The sequence below is a fragment of the Ascidiella aspersa genome, chromosome 4 (assembly GCF_963924565.1).
Source record: "Ascidiella aspersa chromosome 4, kaAscAspe10.2, whole genome shotgun sequence".
NCBI lineage: Eukaryota > Metazoa > Chordata > Ascidiacea > Phlebobranchia > Ascidiidae > Ascidiella > Ascidiella aspersa.
The window spans coordinates 6567587-6589455 of NC_139450.1; the positions used below are offsets into that span (position 1 = coordinate 6567587).

Consider the following 21869-nt stretch of genomic DNA (forward strand, 5'->3'; position numbering starts at 1 on the left):
TATTATTTGCATAACTCTTACGTCCACCCGAATTTTGTTAATAGCCACTTTCTTTCTCGAGCAGGTAAACTCTGTGAAGGAAACTTAAACCGAAAGTCAACAGCAACAGCAGCTGTATTATTAAGCATTGTCGCAAAACCTTACCGTGTTACTGCTATACGTTTCGTGTTCATCGACCGACAAGAAAGCACACGAAAGAGAATTTTCCACGCCAGAAAGGGAATCATGTCGACAGGAGTCGTGCACGTCATTGTCCTGGCCACAATTCTGGCGAGCGTTTTTGTGCCCGCTGAGTGCGGACCGCACCACTTCAGATTGCCTCCAAGTAAGTGTTGAGCTACTTTTAACAAGTGCAGATGCTACTGGTGTTTTGAAATAGGGACATTTGTTAAATTTGGGCTTCCTCTGAGAAACGGCCTCGCCGTTGTGGTTAAGTACAGATACCACTGGTGTTTCGAACTACGTGAAATTTGCTGATATAAAAATGCCTTAAAGCAATTACCGAGTTGCTTTTATTTGTGCTACTTAAGGAGGTGTCTCTAAGTGGGTACTACGCTATTGCTACTAAGAGAAGGTGCTTCTGGTGTTAAGAAACTATTGGAATGTTTGTTTAACTAAGGTTTTATTTTAAAAAGTACTGCGCTTTTTTATACTCTTGTTACCCACGTATTTGGATATAAGAGGCTTGTGCTGCCTCTGGTTAATTGAAATACAACGAAAGTAGAGGCGCAGTTTTAAGCTAAGAAGGCAAAAGTTCTGTTTCGATATTTTAGTTTAAGTCGCAAGGGTCGACGCATTGAAAATACTTCCTTCAACTTTAAAAGGGCGTATCTTCATGGAATCCAAAGCCTTTGGCAGCAGGTTTCTGCTTGTCGATCACTGTTCCGCTGCTGACGCGTATATAAACAATACAACTCAAAAATCTTCAGTTTTATCCTTTAACTATGTGACAAGTGGGAGGGCTTAAGTTGCTTTATTTGTTTCTGCCCGAATCGAAAGGTATTTTACGCGTTGCTCAAACCTCAATGGGCTTTACTCATTTTTTCAAACGGTTTACGATCGCATCTCCTTTGGCCTCCACTGTAAAGTTGACGAATTGACTCCGTTCAGAATAAACGGAGTACGCGCTAATTCAAAGCGCTTTTAAAGCTCGTATAAACATATTTGTTTTTGCTTGTAACAAATACAGCACGATGGAAAAACAAAGGGTTGATTTGCGCAACTTTCAACATCTTTAAATACGACAAAAAATATTAATGAAAGGCTGTTAGCCCGTGGCTCCGCACCTTTTTACGCCCAGTAAATAATAATTGAAAAAATGAAATAAAATTCTTCACGAACCGACGAGAAAAGTTAACATTAAATAATAGAAAGGGTATTATTTGGAAGGTGCGCTTGCGGAACCTAGTGCAACATTTTAACTCAAACCATTGGGGAACCATATTTTATAGGGTAAATAGAAGCCACAGCTCTGTCAAGTGGTGTGACCATGTAATGCGTTGCAAACCTATGTTAATGCGGTTCAGAAAGGAACCGAAAAGGGCAGTCTACCAAGTTATAAAGCGTTCCGTTATGGTATTGCGAAACCTTCCTTTGACCAACCAGCTTTGTAAAGCGATATCGCCACACGCAAAGACAACGCGTAATCTTCCATTCGCATTTCGCACACCCACACACACACCACCGCATTACGAAATACGTGTCTTGCTTTTCAGAGGAGCGAGCTACCGGTAATTACCGTTAAATGTCGCAGATCGTGGCCTGAATGTTGTAGGTCACACTATGTGGTTACGATCGGACGTTTTGTAAGAGCTTTGCAAGTACATGTGAGAAGTTTTGCAAGTATGCTATTTATGTCGTCCAATTCATTAAAACGGTTGTCAGGTTATAGTTTAAATTATTTCCGTTTTAAAGAAATGTAAAGAAATCTTGCATAACCTATCGCTACAAGCTGCAAAATAGTTTGCCAAGTGTAAGATGCACTTCGTCGTGATTTCTTTGCCCAATAAATAAAAAGTGATATCAAGTTATAGTTTGAATTCATTCCAAATTTAAAGAAAGCTGAAATTATTTTGCATAAATTTCCTCTACAAGCTCTATCGTTATACCAGTGCTACCAAAGACCAACAATTTCTTATGCCATTATTTTGTGACCATCCCCTTCTGACTAATGAAACAGGTTAAAAATGACCGACAGACCCCCCAGAAAAATAAATACGCAATGTGTTTTTAGGTCGATTTTTAGTTGACGACCTTGTATTTGCGCTGGGCGTTGTTTGGCCCATGACCCACTTTACACACTTCAGCGCTCGTTGTAACACGCCCCTGCCAAACCGCAGTACTATGTTAGACCTTAATGTCAAACACGCCGTTACACCTATCAGCTTCCAATATTTGCCCATCCTATTTATAACCGACCCACTTTGAAAGCCCCCCGCAAAAGCATTGGGCCGAAAAAGCAATCGCGCGTATCAATTCTCACCTTAAACGAAAATCAGTGTGGTTTTGGCCAGTAATGGTCCGCTGACTACGGTTCTCCGCTGGGCCGCAGTTCATTTTTCCATGCCAGTCAAATTGCCATTCCGATGATACGAAGTGCGAAACTTTTACTCGAGCCTTAAGGCTTTACTAAAATTCAACTTAAAACGTGTGTCAGCTTTGTTGGGCAATTGTACTGAATTGGTAGAAGGTGCGGCATATGATTCACCGAGCTACAGTTACACATAGCTCTAAACCTCGGAAGATAGCTCTGAACCTTAGTAGTTTAAGGTGGCAGCCCGTCAGGCGCCTGTAACGACTTTCGCAGGGCCCTCTCACTAATTCGTTTGCCCTCGGTCAACCGCTTTTGTCGTGTATACCGTCTCGCTTAAATTCAGTTGGATAAGCGGCTGTTTGCATTGCCGATAGAGTGGTTTGCTCGATAATTTTCATCCGATTTGCGTTTGAAATCTTCTCCTGAGAAAATATCACACATCCTAAATAAGGCAAGTCAAGTGTTACGGCGTTGAACTTTTATTGCCTTTCGTGTGAAGGCAAAGGGCTTTATCATGATACATAAGCAGTTTCTTACATAACTGAAATGAACTGAGTACACATGTGGAATAATGCAAAAATCAATACAGTAAAATAAACATCGATTTTCTCCACCAAAAAAAAACATTAGCCCCCTTTTCGTTTGGGAGTAGTTTCCATACCGAAAAAGCTGAACAAATGAATGCGGCTAAAAAATTGACAATAACATAAAAACAAATATCGCGTTTTGTCCTCCCCGCTATGTAAACGCACTTGGCAGACGACGGAGGGAGACTTATCGATCTGTTTTGTTGCCGATCCGTCAAGAGGGGCCCTGAACAAAGGTCGTCGGGCGGCTTTCGCGCCGATTCCGGCCAAAACAAACCACCCGGCTAATTAACGACGCCGTAAATCGACGGGAAAGTACACAACAATGCAACGACCCTCGCCACTCGACAAGACCTGATCTGTCACTCGCCGGAGCTCTTATTGTTCCGGCATAACAGGCGGTATCCGGAGTTTTTGCGGTTTCATTTAGGCGCGCTTAACTTTTTTGCATCCGATTCGCGACAATGCCGATTCGGGATGAGCGATCGCTCGATTGTAAACGAGATTCGGTTGTAGCGCACCTCAGAAGCCACAACGAGTGCCAACTTCTTGTTTTTGCATCCGAATCACGACAATGCCGATTCGGATTTTACGCGAAGATGACGGATCGCTTGATAGAAAACGAGATTCGATTGTAGCGTACCCCAGAAGCCACAACAAGGCTAGCAGCAGCGATGTGGACGTTATGTCTCATGGAAGCCACAATAACGCTAACAGCAGCGATGTGGCCGTTTTGTCTCATGGAAGCCACAATAACGCTAGCAGCAGCGATGTGGCGGTTTTGTCTCATGGAAGCCACAATAACGCTAACAGCAGCGATGTGGACGTTTTGTCTTTACCTTTGTGCTAACTCGTGATGACAGCCACGTCGACAACGGTGGTTAAGAAATTAAAAACAATATCGGCCGGATGTTGTTTTGTTGACAGCTCTGCTGTTTTGTCTGCGGTCGATAAACACAAGAATAACTTGCTGACGTTGGACTATCAGTCAAACGCATATACGATTGTGCAATATCTTACGAACACTCATATTAAACGGTCCCACGAGAGTGTGATGTTATACGGACGCCCATTAAATGGTCTTTTAATATCTTGTACTTTTCCATATTATGACACGGTGAGAAATATTAATACTGTACAGAAAATATATACATCATTTTGTGCAATTTATCCGCTAGAAATATACTACAGTTTGGCGGAGTGCTAACCTTTGACGTTTTGTTAAAAACATTTTTAATATTCATTTTGTGAAGAAAATATACGTTGAAAGCGACCTTGGGCCGCTAAAAACGCAAAATGTTTAAAAGGTTTTCAACGTTTTAACAAATCCTATTAAAATGTTTTTTTCTAAAATTTTGGAAATCTTTCGTATAAGGCATTACATATCCAAAAAGACTAAAAAAAAATGCGTGCAATGTAAAAATCAAGAACAAAATTACTACGATACAACGTGACACACAACAACTTAAGAGTCGCCGCTTCACCGCTTAAAAGTAACAATCAGAAATCAGGTTGCGTTTCATGCAACGTAACATCATTCTACCGGAGTATCGTCAATCGATTTTTAATGGTTGTTGATTCGTCCTCTGTTCGATATCTTCCATGAATAATTCACCGGCGACAAACCAAAACGCTTATAGTCCTCAATTTCCGAGTTCGTCGCCTAGCGAATTCCTCGGCGCGAGGCGCAACTGTGACGTCATCGGTAGGATTCGGCCACCACGCTAGGGTCCAAAGTCCAAGTCCGGGTGATTTTCCGCTATTTCCCGTCGAACGCGCTCTCGATGTTCGTGGATCAAAGTCCACCGTGGCCTTCTTTTTACGATCGGGTGTCGTCAAAACGACCGGGTTTGTTGACATGACACATCGCCTGGGAGCGCATTTGCTAGCGATTTTCACACCGCGCTGTTTTTATCAGCCGATTTTAACTGCTTCGCGGCGATTAAACACACTCTTAGTGTGAGATTTTCTTATACGGCATTCAGCGTCGTATCGATTTGACTGGGGTGTACGTTTCCAGGTGCGATTTCAAAATTACGGATCAATGTTTTGCGGTTTAAGGTTTGGATTGTTATACAGAGTGGCCAAAAGTACGCTTACAATTATAAAAGTAGGGTTTGGGTCTAAAAGTAAATTTATTGTTTTGGGCAACTTCTCATACACCTTGTTCTTTACAACACCCCCAAAAAGAAATCTATTGGTGTCAGGTCAGGTGAGCGTGGAGGCCATTCAATGCTACTTATTCTTCCAAGCCAAAGCTGTGGAATAACTGTAAGCCCACTTTTGGCCCACCCTGTATATGAGGCGTTCCGATCATTAAAATACAATTATTCGACCATGGGCCGTAGCGCGCCCGTTACTTGCTTTCGTTACGGTACAATATCGTTCAAAAGCAAAGTCAACCAGATAGCGCTTGACGTTTTCGGCCTATAGCCAATTTTCCACTAAAAAACGAAAAATTCAACCTTTACATTTCAGCGTTCGGTTGTTCTCACGGTCGCAAGGACGGTCTGTTTCGTCACAAGGGCGTTTCGGCGTGCAAGGGCGCCTGGACGGGCCACGTGGAAAATTCCAGCCCTCTATGCAGCCCGGGATGGCACGTCTGCACTTGGTAAGTGGGTCCGGTGTGTAAAGTATGATTTCTGACGATTACGGAACCCGCCAGGTCGAATAATGGTGTATTTCTGAGCTTAAAGTTAAAGTGGGCCGCCGTTAAAATTGTCAATACTATTTCTTAATGTTTCGTCATTTAACGTATAGCCAGTTAGCCACTAATTGTATGCTATCTCAGCTAATAAATACTGCCCACTGGGCAAAACACCTTTAGGCCGAAATGCTACACAAATTACACAAATTTTGTCCAACCTGTGTAGCGCTAACACAATGTTCAAAACTACCTCTCACTTGTCCAGTCGAAATTCGAACCTTCTTCGGGGACGAATGTGCGCTTTTCGAACAACCAACGCACATAGTTGCCATTCTAGATTATTTTAATCTAGATTTAGATGTTTTGATAAATCTACATGTAGGTTTATACAATCTAGATGTTAGATGTTTTTTTAGATTATTATAAAAAAATATTGTATAATCTAAATTAGTGACAGATTCGCTATTGACGATAAATCTTTCAGTAATTTCAAAAGTTTTTTTTTTGCAAATTGAAAAAAAAATGATGAGATATAAAATCGAAATTTCAGTAACTCGTCATGTTCAGTAAAATGTTTTATAAAGCAGAAAATCTTAAATCTAAAGCATCAAGCAAGTCCCTTTATGCAACTTTATAGGGCATTAAGCTTTTAATGTTGATTTTTTTGTCCAAAAGTATTGAATATTTTCAAAAATCATTTGTAGATTATTTTTTAGATTTCTCCATAAAAATCTAGATGTTTTTAGATTATTTTTTTGGTAAATCTATGGATGATTACTGTGAGAAAAAAAATGGCAACTATGCCAACGCAAGGTCCTCGGTACTAACAATTTTTTTATCACCTGTCGGAAAGTACGACGGCATGAAGTATTTTTTATCCTCGCAGGAACAACAGCCAAGTGCTGGGAACGGTGACTTGGTACGAGGCAACGCACATCGACGGCTGCTATGCAATCAACGCGGCGCACAACGATGGCCAGTGCAGTGAGTGCAACTCGGAACAGGTAAGCACCCTGGTTTCGAGTTAAGTTCTGCTTGCGATTGTTTATTGCCTGGAAACTTTTCCGGTCCCCGATACATAAAAAATCGTTGGTTTTCTTAGGCAATGCTTGGTAATCTTTAGCTTGCTTGTTCGTTAAACTTGGAATGCGATCGGTTTAGGGCTCTGAATTTGTCGGTAACCCTAAACATAATTGCGATCCAATATTAGACGAACCGGGAAAATTATCACCACCAGGTCCTTTTATTCCCTACTGGCACAAAGGTCTATGTAACCTATTTGTAACCTATTTTGAGAACAACCGCTTGGACGGATTTACCTTTGGACCTAATTCGTATACTGTTTTTCAGAAAATAGAAGTTGCAAATATTTTCTTACCCGCAATATTTTCTGACCATTACTTTATTTCTACCTTTAATGTTAAATCATAATATACACAATTTCTAAAAAAACGATGCATTTTGTTTCCATTAAAAGAATCGCATTCATCTTATTAGAACAAGCTTTAAAATAAATAGGAGCCCGGTAGAGCCCAGCTCCGGAGCTTTACCTCTCTTACCAATAGCAAAAAGCGGTCGTTGTTTGAATAAACGCTCGCAAACAGAATTACCTCCAAAAAAGTCCCGCGGTTGATCTCGTTTAGGGTTGTCCGGGTTCTTGGAAAAATCCAATTTAGTTCGACTCGTGGTCTCAAAGGTCGGAAAAGCAGGTGCAGAAAACACGATCGGCGCTTAGGTAGCTCACGAAAGTAGTCGCGAAAGGCGGCGATGTTGAATCGATAAGGCCGCAACACTCTAAGCAGGCCCGTGGACCGAAGCGAGTCCCAATTATGAACCAGTTACCGCAGTAATGCTCCGCCTGGGTAGTGCATGGGGCGTTCGTTTACTTGGTAGTGTTGTTTGACATCGGGTTACTAAACCTTAATTAAAACACTTTTGAATCAGGTAGTTTTGTGATCAGGTTAAAAACAAAAAGTGTCCAAGCATGGTGAAAACTGATGTCAAAGCATGGCAAAAAGATGTCCTGAGTTTAATTGTTTATGGGTACACCCTTTTAAGGTATCTTTTATAATTAATGTATATTGTAGTCCACTTTAAATTGTAGGGCTCTGTTCTTTTTAAGTTTACCTGTAGGTGTTTATAAGATTTTGTTTCACAAAATTATTTTGTTGACAGGGTAGTTTTTTATGAATACACAAGTTTTCATAAATACCTGTATTTCAATAATTGTTACACCCCCCTTCTAAAAAACGTCCAAAAAACGCCCAAAATCGTCACATATCACATTTAAGGACAGGTTGGTGTACAATAAAACAGCAAACACTTTTCTTTGTCGGTTTCAGGACCACTTGGCCGGTATCGGCGCCGACTGCCGGTACCAGAGCAGCGTCAGCCGTTCCTGCTTCGGCGTGGGTAAGATTGACGTGAGCCGGGTGTCGGGGAACCACCGCGGACCCCCCTACGAGGCCTGCACTTACCAGGGATGGATGTCCGGGGTACTCTGCTGCCGCGAGCAGGTGCAAGGTGAGCCAAAAGGTAAATCGCGATTTCGCCAAGAAAGAATTGAAAAAAAAAGTTTTGGGCTTGGTTTCAGGTGTGGAGTGTTTGTTTCGTTGTCTTGGTCTTTCGAGTGATTTGTTTTGTACGTTTGTAAGAGATATGGGGATTTTTTTTATTTTGTGGTTTTTGTTTTTGTGATAAAACGTTTTTCTATATTATCTCTGTTTTGTTGTTGCCAAAAGGTAATCGCGATTTTGACGAAAAAGAATTGAAAAAAAAAAAGTTTTGGGTTGATACGTGAAGTCGTGTGTTTGGTTCGTTGTCTTTCGAGTGATTTGTTTAGTACGTTTAGAAGAGATATAGGGCATTTTTTATCTTGTGGTTTTTGTTTTAAAACGTTTTTCTATTTGTTCCTATATTAGTTTTTCTATATTATCTAATATATCCCTGTTTTGTTGTTGTCAAATTTCGAAATATAAGTTTTTGGTCTATGCGTGGTGACGAGTGCTTGTTTGGTGGTACTGGTCTTTCGAGTGATTTGGAAGAGATATGGGGGCAACTTTTTTATCTTGTAGTTATAGTTTTTTTTTTATGTTTTTTTTCCGAAATGTCCCTGTTTTGTTGTTGCGAACAGGCAAATCTTGATTTTTAAGTAAAAGAATTAAAAAATATTAGTTTTGGGTTGATACGTAGTGTCGTGTGTTCGCGGCTTTCGAGTGTTTTGTTTTGTAGGTTTAAAAGAGATATTAGGAGGCAAACTTTTTATCCGTTGGTTGTTGTTGTTTTTGTTTGAAAAAAGTTTCTCTTTAACGTCCCTGTTTTGTAGTTGCGAAAAGGTAGATCGTGTTTTTAATATAACAATTTTTTTATAATTGTAGTTATTTAGTGTTTGTTTTGGTGTTTTGTGTTGGTGTTTTGTATTATTTCTTAGCCTTTCTATTGGTTTCCACAAGTTGTACATTTGAGAGATTTTTTTGATTTTTTTTTTGCCTAGAAGTCGTTGTCGTGTTTTAATTTTTTAACGTTTCTCTTTGAGGTCCCTTTTTTGTTGTTACAAGCATGCGTGTAAATTGAGTCAAAAAAACAACAACAACAAACACACAAGTACTATATATTTATTTAAATTGCCTATATATTTATCTATTTTGGCCCTAAAGTGTTTTGTTTTTGTTTTGCAAAACCAATATCAGCGCTCAAACGATGTCTATAAAACAGAGATTCCCTTCGTTGGTGATATACCCGGTTCTATTTTTTTATACTGTCTTTTACCGAAAGTTTGCTGTACTATACATTCTTATACTGGGTTTAGTATTCACGGTGAAAAACCAGATGTGTTCAATTTCCCCCAATCCAATTTTGCGTCTCTTACTATTTAAAACAAAATTAATGCGCAATGTAATTAAAGCCAGCCTCCGCCATTTTTCATTCTTACACGACTTGGCCTTAACCCATAGACCGCGTGTGACAAAAGGGCTAAAGGTCGATACTGCAAGTCCGCTACCACCTTTTAAGTAATCCGGATAACGGAAAAAGATTACAGATTCCATCCATGCCGAGCTTTTGTGCTCCGCTATAGTCCAAAGTCCATCTGCGCTATAAGATAACATATAGCGACAAACATCTTAAAACCGATCGGAGATTGGCTACCGATTACTGGTCGTCTATAGGCGCTGCAATGACTTTAAAATACGTTTTAGCTCTATAAGGACCTGTGTCATAAGCTCATAACTCATAACTGTTCGGATATTGTTGCAAGCCTTTAGTTTATATAAACAAATTTCCAAAGTTCGAATGGGAAATACTCCACAGAATCTAACGCATTGACTCGGCTGTACGTTTCGTACTATCCTATTTTAACTACTGTTAAATGGCGGTTAACTTAAAAAAAAAACACAATCATATTTTGCCTTCTACTGCTGAATGGGGTGTGTTCATTTTCTTGATCTCAGCAAACGACGCGACCAACGGTTAAGTTACATAAGCCTTTGTTCAATTCTCCTAAGAAACGCACTTCTCGGAAAATGCTTCAACCTGGAAAACTGGGGTAACGATTTTCGCACTAAACTGAGCTTGCTCGCCGCTGCTGAAGCGAATGCAGAAGAGACGAACTCTGTTTTGTATAGGTAGAGGACACAAAACGGCATATTGCCTTCTTTAAGCTAAAAAATCGTAATAAAAAAAATCTGACATGAATATTTTATGACGTCTTAAACTAAATGCCAATTTGAAACACCCCACTATACATCGAATGGTTGCATGCTTTCTCAATGAATAATAACAAAGGCAACGAAATTGAATACAAAATTTTACCGCAAGTTAGCGGCAGTCAGACCTTGCAGTTAGAAGTAATAAAAAAGTTCTAGCAGTAACTAACATACAGGTCTTTCAGACCCAACTTTCCTCGATAAATTGCAACGTGAAAACCGTTCAAACACAGTTTGAAATCTGCAAAAAAATATGAACTGTAAAAATGTTGATGCATGAACATATGCGTTTAATTTTATCAAGTTTTATAATTAACCGCACTATACATTTATGTCCGCAGTTATTTTTAAGATCTTTAAATCTGCAAAAAAATATGAACTGTAAAATGTTGATGCATGAACATATGCGTTTTATTTTATTAAGTTTAATAATTAACCGCACTATACATTTATGTCCGCAGTTATTTTTAAGATCTTTAAATCTGCAAAAAAATATGAACTGTAAAATGTTGATGCATGAACATATGCGTTTTATTTTATTAAGTTTAATAATTAACCGCACTATACATTTATGTCCGCAGTTATTTTTAAGATTCGATGTACTTCTCTTGTCGCTCGTTAAAACAAAACCATTCAACGAACAGGCTACTTCTTTTGAACGACTGTGGCAGTTTTTATCGTACTCAGAAAAAGTATATTTTATAGAAACTAAACATTAAGGAACCCTAGAGTATACGCACTAACAAAACGACTGCGCGATTGTTTTAGTCACCCTCGGGACACATAACCTCGAAAATTTGCATCCAAACAATGCCGACCTTCGCACTCGCTGTTACGTCACAGAGGCTATTGTCGCGCCTCAAAACCGCAGCGGACTGGGATTCAGCATCGTTGCGTGCAGGATGGTCCGGTACTCTGGATTGTGTTCCGATAAACTTATATTTTAGGTGGAAAATACGAGCGTCTGACTCGATAGCAAATGACATCATTACAGTGGGAAAAATCATTACTATTGAAAGAAATTAATAATAACCAATTTAAAAAGTGCAAAAGTAAGATAGTTCAGCTTGATAACGATAGCCAAGAAAAGGTCCAGTAAATTGACACCATCTTGACAAAAATGTTTCGATACGTACTTGTATCATCACCCGTTATTAATGTGTGCAGCGTGTGTTTCCCTCACATTAACTTATAATGATACAAGTACTGCACTTATAGGAACGTCTTTATTAAGATGATATCGATTTGCTTGACATTTTGGGCTTTAAGATTCCCTACCAAGCTACATCACAGATCCGTGCATACAGTGTACCTAATATTTTACAGGTTATTAATCTGTTCTTTGTTAAAGCGTCAGGAAGATGAGTTACTTCAATTTTGAACTAACTTTTATTTCTGAAACAGAAAGTACAACTATATTTTACATATAGTAATTGTAAGGGAACACCGCGTTGTAACGCTTATCAAGCCCCAAAGGCCTTATTAATTTCGAAACCACCTTAATATAGGAAAAGACTATATACAACTATCACTGCCGATTCCGATTAGATGTGCCACGATTCAGTATCATAAGGCATCTTGAATGGCATGCTTTAGTTCAGTTTAACCAGCAGACAGTAGCAGCGCCCTCTATGTAGGTCGAGAGGCGTTCTGGAGGTTAGGCAGAGTTCCTTTGGTTGCTTTTCCCACAAAATAGCTCCGGGCGCGGACTTCAGACTTTGCGCGCCACGATATCCGACCACCGATTCGGCGATTCTGGGAAAACACGAAAATCGAAGACAGCGCTGCAACACGCGTCGTTGTAAGGGCAGCAGGGGTTGAGTTTAGGGGTGTCCTATACTTTTTATTTTTTTATTTTTTTTTTTACATTTTATTCCGATTCCGTATACCCGATATTTTGGGCAAAACAGTGCCGCGATCCGATCCCATACCAAATAACAATCTGATCCTATACCAAAATTCGATATTCTTAAACAAAAAAAAAAAAAAAAATAGACGTAAATGAAACGTTCAAAGGTAATTTTGCTAGGTTTTTAGGCCGAAATTTGATTTAGCGGTAAGAAGTTCAGTTCACAGTGGTTTTCAACCGGGGTGTCGGGAAACTCTATAGGGTGCTATTTTTAACGCTTAAGTGTGCCGAGGGATATTTCAAATTCTTTTTTTGCTCTATTGGTAAGCTTCTTGGTACAATTTTTGTGTACAATAAAAGTGCCTAACAGTAAAAAGTTGTTTTTTTAACATTGTTGCACAATTATAACGTGCTGTTTCAATCTCGTTTATTGTATAACGTTAAAGTTAACCACTCAGCAAAAATACGAACTATTTCTAATTTCTGTAGGGTGTCGCAAGTCATTAAATGTTGCAAAGCGAGTTAAGAGATAGTTTACGGGTGTACTTTATGAAGTAACCATTCCCTTTATCGCTGCATTCGATAAAAAAAAAACCACATTACTCACAAAGCCTTGTTTTCAGGAACTCCTCCTAAGTTCATCTCATCCCCTGTGAGCGTGGTTCGGGTCCCGGTGGGGGACCAAGTCACCCTTACGTGCCAGGCTTCGGGTGACCCCACGCCAACCGTGGTCTGGTTCAAGAACGGCTACCGCGTCACCGATGACGAGGACATCGAGATTGACGTCACAACCGCCGGCGGCCTCGTGACGTCACAGCTTACCGTGTCGGCCGCTCAGCTCCAGCACAAGGGACTCTACCTTTGTCGGGCGACGAACGAGTAAGTTGGTCATCTTGTTTCGGTTAGATCTGGGTTCTTAAACGTTTTTACCACCGACACCTAAAAAATTATTTGCTTCGCATGGACCTGGGTGGGCCAGAGTTTTTTTAGAGATGACGTCATAAATTAAGTTGCTCATCTTGTTTGGGTTAGATCAGGGGTTCTTAAACTGGGGTCCATGGACCCCTTTGGGGTCCGTGAACAAGTTTTAGGGGGTGTATTAAGGCCTAATCGAAATGTTAGTGTACATTTAAGAAGTCATCGATTTTTTTAGGTACAAAGTTTAGTTAAAAATAAAACTGTTTTGCATTGAATGTATTTAGACTTGATTTCACTTTCACATTTTTTGGACCGAAATCAGCGGATTTCTGAATTCTATTGGTATTGTGAACGTATGACGTCATCTCTGAAAATTTCTTGCCTAGCGTAGTGAAAAGATAAATTATGGCTTGGCGGTAAAATTGTTTTAAGAACCCCTGGGTTGAATGAAATGTGTTGTGCGAAAATAACTTATTTATCTAAATATTGCCGCTCTCGAAATCAAATAAGCGCGGAAAATATCATAAAAATAAATCGTTGTCGGACGATCCGAATTATTAACGCCGAAAATATGGCCGATAAGCCGCAGAATTGTTTTCCCGGGATAAACTAAGGAACTCGGTAAAACTCACAGAAAGGTTTACTTGCGAAAAAATAAACCAAAAAGGTATACATTTTTATTCACGGACTAATTTACTGCAAACTTTTAATTATTTTAATCAAAGAAATTGTATGAACAAGATGATTTCGCTCGTGACCAAGTCTTTCCTCGCGTTATAACTGCAACTCCATTGCGTTTTATTAAGCACGTTCAGGCATAACCTTTACGTGTTTGGGTACAAAACTCGGAGCTAAGGAACACAAGGAATTTTCTGTGAAGCTAAAAATGCCCCTGAAGGCGGAAAATGGTGCTAAAAGTATTTAAACGTCACTTTTTCATAAATGTGTGTATACGGTCAACATCTCTCCTCTTTAATGTCATTAATACTTATTTCCTATACAAAGTCAATTGCCGCAAATGCAATATTCCCAGCATTTAAAGCGGGCGTTACATTCCGAGGTGTTTCCCCCTCAGCCACAATAACCCTCCCCCCAACAAGACACCCAACATATCCAGGTGCTTTGCGGGAACCAATGCGGGGACCAGGTGCTCTGTTTTTCTTACCCTTTTTTGCCGGACAATCCAATTACCAAGAGTCTATTGCGAACGCTAAGCTTACACAAGCCGCCGAATCAATGCCGCGCCTGTCTTAAGTACGCAAGGGTATAGGTTTGCAGTTCCATCCGACACCGACACTTGTCAGTCGGGGAAATAGCGCAGTCTGTGCGCCTACGACAAACACAAACGATCTCGCAAGACAAAATAGCTCGCAACTGGCAAGAGGCAGTTTGACCCACAGTTGCCCCGTCGCGCTTCGCCGCGCAACAATGCCCGCCCAAGTGTGGCGTGCGCGCGCCTCGGCCAATCGGACGGCGGCGATTTCGCGCTCGAAAGGTGTGTCGAAAACTAGAGACCTGCTCGCGTTTATTGCCTTTAAACGACTTGAAGGGAAAATGATCAGCATTCCATTGAACTCGCTATTTGCTAAATACATTTTGCGATGCGTTTGGAATGACGTCGATTGTGTTGGGCTGGAGGCCAGATTTTTGCCACAGAATGACGTGTTGCGATCCTTTGTGTTATTGTTCGCTTATTACGTAACAGACTACTCAGCCTGGGGAACAACAAAAGAGTGGTCCACAGGTGCCTTGTTGTAAGAGTACTGTTTTTTTTTTAAGGGCATTGGGAATTTCGAACTAAGTTGTTTACGAGACCAGGCCTTAACCACATTTAAGATTCGAAAATCAACATTCTCCTGCCTTCGCCTAGCATTTAAATGTGGGCTTCTATGTTCGATGCGGTGCACAAATAGTTAACAGCATTTAGCACGTTATTTGCACACTTTGAGTGTGAGAATTTTCACTGGTTGACAATGTTTAACAAAACAACTATTGCTTTGGTTGATTTTCAGAAAACAGCACCACATTATGAGGCATACATTGTCGATAAAATACCCTCCTGGTAAATGCTTGCAACTACGCAAATAATGTTACATAGACAAATATTTTTCAATATAGCACACGAAAAAGATTAAAATAATAACCTAGAATTGATGTCACCTTCAGTTACCATTTAACGACATTCATATAGGCCTGGTCCCGCGCGCAAACCGTTTGGCAAATCGCATACAAGCAAACAAGCAAGGTGTTTATCATACAGCAGACAAAACAAGTTATATATTTTTGCAATGCCTAACAAACGGCAAATTAACTGTTAGGTATGCTGGGTATGCACTTCAATGAAAAAACAAACAAAGCTAGAAGAGTGATATACTTCGTAAACGCAAGAAGTCGACATAATACTGTTATGTAAAGTCCTTAACACGAAAAGACGGGTTGTATGTGAAGTTATAAATGCCCTTGTAGGCGCAAATTGACAACTGTGTTACTTAACAAAATAAACCTTGTATCAAATGTATTTAAAGCGTCACTTATTCATTAAGTACGTATTCTGGGTCAACATCTAAAGTCGACCTAATAGTGTTCTGTAAAGTATTTTTGCTGGAGCATTGAAATGGCGAACTGAATCCAACCGCCCATAGCTAACCCTTTGTTTTGCCCAGACACGGCTACGCTATTTCCTACACCTCCGAAGTCACCGTCCTGGAGCCGGTTCCAGACCTGATGGCCTGCAGAAACAAAGAGGGTCAACATCTACTACACGGGTGAGCGCGCGCGCGCCATTGTGACGACACCCACACACACACACACACGTGGCCGGCATACGAGTGTTTTGTTTTGCTAAACGACCCAGGAGGGCGGAGCCCGATTTGGCTTAGTTTTCGACCGACATTTAAAAGCCCTGCCATGACTAATGTTTTATGGGCGAATCTGCGAACGTTTTTTTTTATCTTGTCCCATAAGTTATGTTAAAATGTTGACTGTATTATAGCCTACTAACCTATACGGTACATTAGGCATGATTCGCTTTTTTGTCTACTTAGTCCACACTAAGCTTTTAAATGGACACACAATAGGCAAAACAAACTTTAAATATATTATATATATACGAAACAAGGACAAAACCCCCTAGTTGTTACTTGGGTTTTCCAGAGCCTTACTTTTGTAAAATACACTATAAGGTACAACTATTATTTGAATCCAACAATGCTTGAAATGCTTGTAACCCCGTATTTCCAAAGACTTTATTGAAATGCATTTTGCCTTTGGGTTTGGACGAAAATCGCGATAGGTGAATTTCAAGGTTTAACAAATCGGCCGTATAAATCTGACTCGAATATATATAAAGACGGGGCATTTAAAAAAGCACGAAATACTTGTACACTACAAACTATACCTTGAGAAACACCCTTATAATACCAAATAACTCAGTTGGTAGATCGACAGTTCCGATATAGTCGTGGTCGTGAGTTTCAACCGTACCGCGAAACTTTTCTAGCCTTGCCTTATTTGCATTACAATCTTGATAATCTTGAGGCCAACTGATTTCGGTAATATCCTTTTCTAAGGCACCTTTTACTAAAGGCATATTTCCCACACTTTATTATCATGAATAGGCTATGCCGTAATTGTTGATCACACTACTGTAGCCTATACCCATCTGGGAACCATGGCTTAGTTACAGTAATACCATAACACTAAAATTTATTTCCGAACAGAGTCATTTAAAGCTGACCTCCCTGCCTGCGTGAAACCATACCTTTGGTAATAAATACGCTATCATTCAAGATGTCAAGAACTTGTGCTTCGCACGTAAAAATTTTCTCACTTCCGTGTTCTTCTTCCCAGGGGCGAGCTTGCGGCTTGCGAGGGAAAATGGAAGGGCGTTGTTAAGCGCGCCACCAAGCACCTGTGCGCCCCCGGGTGGCGAGTGTGCGGCCTGAGGGACATGAAGATCCTGCACCGGCTCATGTGGGCCGAAGTGACGTCACTGGCCGGATGCTACGCCTATGACGCTGCCACCACCGACCACTTCGCATGTACCAAGTAGGCCAATGTATTTGATTGTTAAAGACGCAATACACGTTTATTTTAGTAATTTCAATATAAATGTTAAAGCCATTATATTTGATAAAACCTACATTTTATTGTTCGGACAAAACTCCCATCAATTTCTCTGAATCAAAAATGTCGCAAAACTTTTGAATCCCACCAAAAGAGAATCAAAGGCTTAAATCAAAATATCAAGCCATTGTATTTGATAAAATCCACATTTTGTTGTTACAAACGTTTCGGCAATACCTCATGCCATCATCATACCTCATGCTTGTATTGTTACACCGATGATGGCATGAGGTATTGCCGAAACGTTTGTAACAGCGAAATGTCGATTTTATCAAATATAATGGCTGGATGCTTTTATTTTATTGAAGTCTTTAATTCTCTTTTGCTGGGATTCGAAAATTTTGCGACATTTTTGATTAAGAGAACTTGATGGGAGTTATGTCCGATATGAGTTACAGTCAAATTGCCATGTTCGATACTGGAATTTTATTCACATTTATTTTGGGCAATATGTAAATTCCATATTTGTAAACACCGAGACAGAATAAACAGCTGATTGAAAAAATAGAAGGCCAACGCCAAGCACGGTATACAGTTGTAATTTGCTTTAACGTTAAGGTATTGAACACCCTTAACAGGGATCGAGTTTTTTTTTTGACCGACATATCTGCCAGATGGAAATTGCCACGTTTGAATTGTTTCCTGTTGGTCGGTTACTCGAAGAAAATGTGGCAGTAAAACATAATAGTTAACTTCGGCTAAATTAGCCGCTCCATACGGTTTCCTATCGAGATTTTTTAACTAGGTAAAAAACTTAAAGAATTGAAAATCAGTTGTTTTGATGTTGTATAAATATATTACACTCCTACGAGCATAATCTGGTGATATTAATGGCCCAGGTGGATAATCATTGGACTTCATGCATTTAAACTACCAAGTGTAAACCACGGTAAAATACTCGTAGAAATTTTCACACTCGAACGCCATTTTTTGTCTATTTCCAGGTGTTCGCGTCGCCGCAAGGGCAATCGCATGGCGGGAATGGGGTCCGGTTGTGGAAACGTGGACAGGGGTCAATCTTCGTGTCTAAACAAGGGTCGCATCGGGGTCTGGGCCCCCAACACCCCTCGGAACGGCACCGACGAATTCGACGTTGGCCCCCCGGCGCCGCGGATCTCGGCCAAGACGCGCGGGTCTTGCAAGTACAAAAGGGGAATCACCACCGGCGTGATGTGCTGCAAGAGCAAGAGCAGGAAAAATAGAGGTGAGAAAAAAGTTTTTTTTGGTTTTTTTCGCAAATTAATTTACTTCATCGTTTGGCTTTTAATTTGCGATGCAATAGCTTGTTTTCTGTTTTACTTTCCTAAAGCCATAATTAATATCTCTGTGTCTGCAAATCGTTGCTTTTGTTTCTTGGCTTTATGTCGCCACAAGGACAAACCTTTATGCGTTTCAAGTAAGATTTTTACCCTGTATCGAGACAAAACTGTATTTACGTTTGATCATGATTACCCACAAACGCTAACGAAGCACCACATTCATACTACAAGAATATGAGATTTAGGAGTTCCAACTCTGCCACACTTAGTTCTGATGAAAATAAATCATCGCCTAGCCCGCTCGCGTATTAATTATCGTAAACACGGCATATTGAAATGACCTAAATCCCAGCCAAGTCATTTGACTCAATGACTTATGTGAGGTAAACTCCTTTGTCCAAACGACTTAAAAAGAGTCCAATCATTTTACCAAAACGATTTAAGTCAAGGCTATAGCCATTTGGAAGCAGTGACTTCAGTGCAAGTGCAGTTATGTCACTTCATTCACTTAAGTCTTTACAGCACTGGGATTAATACATTTGGGAGTGACGTAAGAACGATTGCTTTTCCTGGAAAGGCAGTTACAACTCTAACTGAACTGGCATTCCCCGCTAATCTCGTTAACTTATTTAAAGTAGGAGTGCAATAAAGGCGTGGAACGAACAAACAAAAGGAACCACTGCACGTGATCTGCGCGGAACTGTGTTATGATTTACAGGGTTTCAGTTCCCCTGGTAAACGCTCGTAAACTCGTAAAGGTTCCCTTATGATTGCGCCAGGATAAACTAACGCTAAATTACCAGAAGTGCACCAGGCTTCTGTTCGTCACATGTAAAATGTCCCTAGGTGACCAACCCAATGTTGCATTCGCAATAATCCCCAGCCGACGGTTTTGTGGCGGCTGGATAAAATGGCCAAGGAAACGGAAAACATCACAAAACATTGAGTGGCATTGTATTCGCGCCTTGGCCTTGGTTAAGTTGTTAACGAGTGTGAGTCAAACCTTGCCCTTTTAAACACAGAGCAGCTAGCCTTGTTAGAGCGGTTGTGTGCCAAAGTTAATCTGTGTCAGGGACTGCGCTTGAATCTGGTTGGCGACCAGATTATGGTTAACAGCCAGGCAGAAGTTTAAGAGACAGCAGCGACTAGATTTGCCCTCGGTCGAGTTCGCGCCGTTTGTCGCGCAGCATTTCGCTGACGTCACGCTCGCCTACGATGGCAAATATTTGCAGTCGCCTTTCGCGTCGAGTCGGAGCCGGGCTTAAGATCCTTGACGTTTGCGTTATCACTTGTCGTTGTTTGCCGTTGTTTGAGATTGTGTTTGCTTTCCAAAATCCTCGCAGTGATTTTTAGTTCCTTCATGAATTCCAATAAAGCTATATACCGATTTTAAACACTTTCAAAAAAGGAAATTTAAAGTGACTCCCGAATGACCACCTTTGTTTTAAAACCTCAAGAATCATGACCTGCAATTACGACCCACACTTGTACTGGTTCAGCATTCGATTTCTAACACTTTTTTTTGATTGATTTTTTTAACACTTTTAGGGTTTTACAAAATTTGGCGGAGGAGGCCTAAAGTGTCGCAGATTTAGTACAAATTAAAACAAGCGAAGGCGTTACGGTAAAACGCGAATTGTACCTCCTTAACCACCGACCCAGTTAAGTTAGGTTGCAAGTTTCAGTGTTAATTTGCAAGTACATCAAACTGGCGTCTACACCGCTGCTTTTGATTAAGTGGTCTCTTGCGGTTTGTCTACCAGCGTTGTCTCGAGTCGGGCCGATCCCGCTTCGGCCGTGTTTAACAACGAACAGATACACAGCCCTGCCCACGCTTTCACGCCCACACGGTGGCCGCACGCCAGCAGTTGACACGACCGCCGGTTTAAAAGTTTACATTACCGCTTCCAAATCAGGTGATTCCTACTTTCCCTCCGTTTTTAAGCGAAAGTGCTATTGCGAATCTGAATCAACTCCCTGGGTCGGACTAAATTTTGTAGACAATTTGTATCGCGGTTATCCAGTACCAGGGGCGGAGGTAGGATTTTTGTTTGGGGAGGCATGAAAATATTTTGCGAGATGACGTAAAAACTTACGTCAAAACTTGACGTCACACAGAAGTAATGTTTTTAGAACACTATACACAGATCGTTCGTTTGTTGAAATTTTAACTTGCAGAGGTGTTACTTTTAGTACAAAAGCTACATTACAAAGATGTTAATGATTTGCGCAAAGCGTAAAAAGCCTTAATATCGTTTAGGTTGTTCGAATTTTCGTTTTCGATGGTGTTGTAAGACGCAAGACACACTAGAAACCCAATCGAGAACCTAATTTTTTAAACTTTGCATTTAGGTAGTTAAAATAGGCAAAAAATACAGTTTTGAGGGGCCATGGCCACGTGCCCCCTCTGGATTCGCTTCAGTAAAAAAATTAAAAAAATATGGTCGATTGTTGCGGCGCAGTGCTACTGTTTTATATGAACAACTTCTATTTTCTCAGTTAAGTGCGTATCCATGTTTAGAGCAGTGGTTCTCAAACTTCGTTGGCTTTCTCAGAACATAAAAAAGTATTCGCAACACACTTTCTATAAAACTATAACGTAATATCTTGACAATCAGCCCCAATACAAGGCTAGAATAGATAAATACCATACCAACATCAGTTTTATTACGGCAGCGTGTATAGAAGTCGCTGTATTCCTCTTAACAATAAAGTGTGATGTTATCGCGGGAGTGTACTTCAGAGACTTCGTTCAAAAACAAGTCGATCCAAGCTGCTATCACGAATTGTTGTTCACAGTTTTTCACGCGCCCTATTGCGCGTAAACAGGCCGACACATTTAAAGCTCTCCCACTTTTTAATCGACGTCCTCTGTGTGTTTCCGTGTCACTCGAGCAGTGATGAATGGCTTTGTTTGCCAGTCAAGTGCACGAGCAAGCAAAGCGGCTAACGTTGTCGCCGACTTTTCATCGGCAAGGTCGCGTTTTAGTTGATCGGTCGATTCAGAGCGGTCGTTTGCCGTGCTTTTCTGTTTAAATTTGACAGATCGAGTGAAATTTGACCGTATGCTTGCGTGCGAACCAAGCACATATGACCGCCATATTAGTGTTTTCAATACAATTTTCCCGTCCTGACATGGATGCTAAGTTATTTTACAAATCGAAATTCTAAAGAGTCTCGAATAAAGGTTAGCAAAAAGTTTGTTTGTTTGGAAAAGGTCAAACAAAATTGCAGGGAGAACATGAAAA

General features: G+C 40.5%; 1 protein-coding gene across 1 annotated transcript in view; it reads left to right on the top strand.

The window, feature by feature from the left end:
* LOC146146890 (uncharacterized) overlaps positions 1-21869 on the top strand; it is a 32282-nt gene continuing 10413 nt past the window's right edge. Inside the window, exons 1-8 of the mRNA XM_083386495.1 lie at positions 1-325; positions 5599-5731; positions 6654-6771; positions 8110-8290; positions 12943-13198; positions 15901-16002; positions 17087-17284; positions 18307-18566. Coding sequence (XP_083242621.1) covers positions 226-325; positions 5599-5731; positions 6654-6771; positions 8110-8290; positions 12943-13198; positions 15901-16002; positions 17087-17284; positions 18307-18566 — 1348 coding nt within the window. The 5' untranslated portion in view covers positions 1-225. The remainder of the gene's footprint in view (positions 326-5598; positions 5732-6653; positions 6772-8109; positions 8291-12942; positions 13199-15900; positions 16003-17086; positions 17285-18306; positions 18567-21869) is intronic.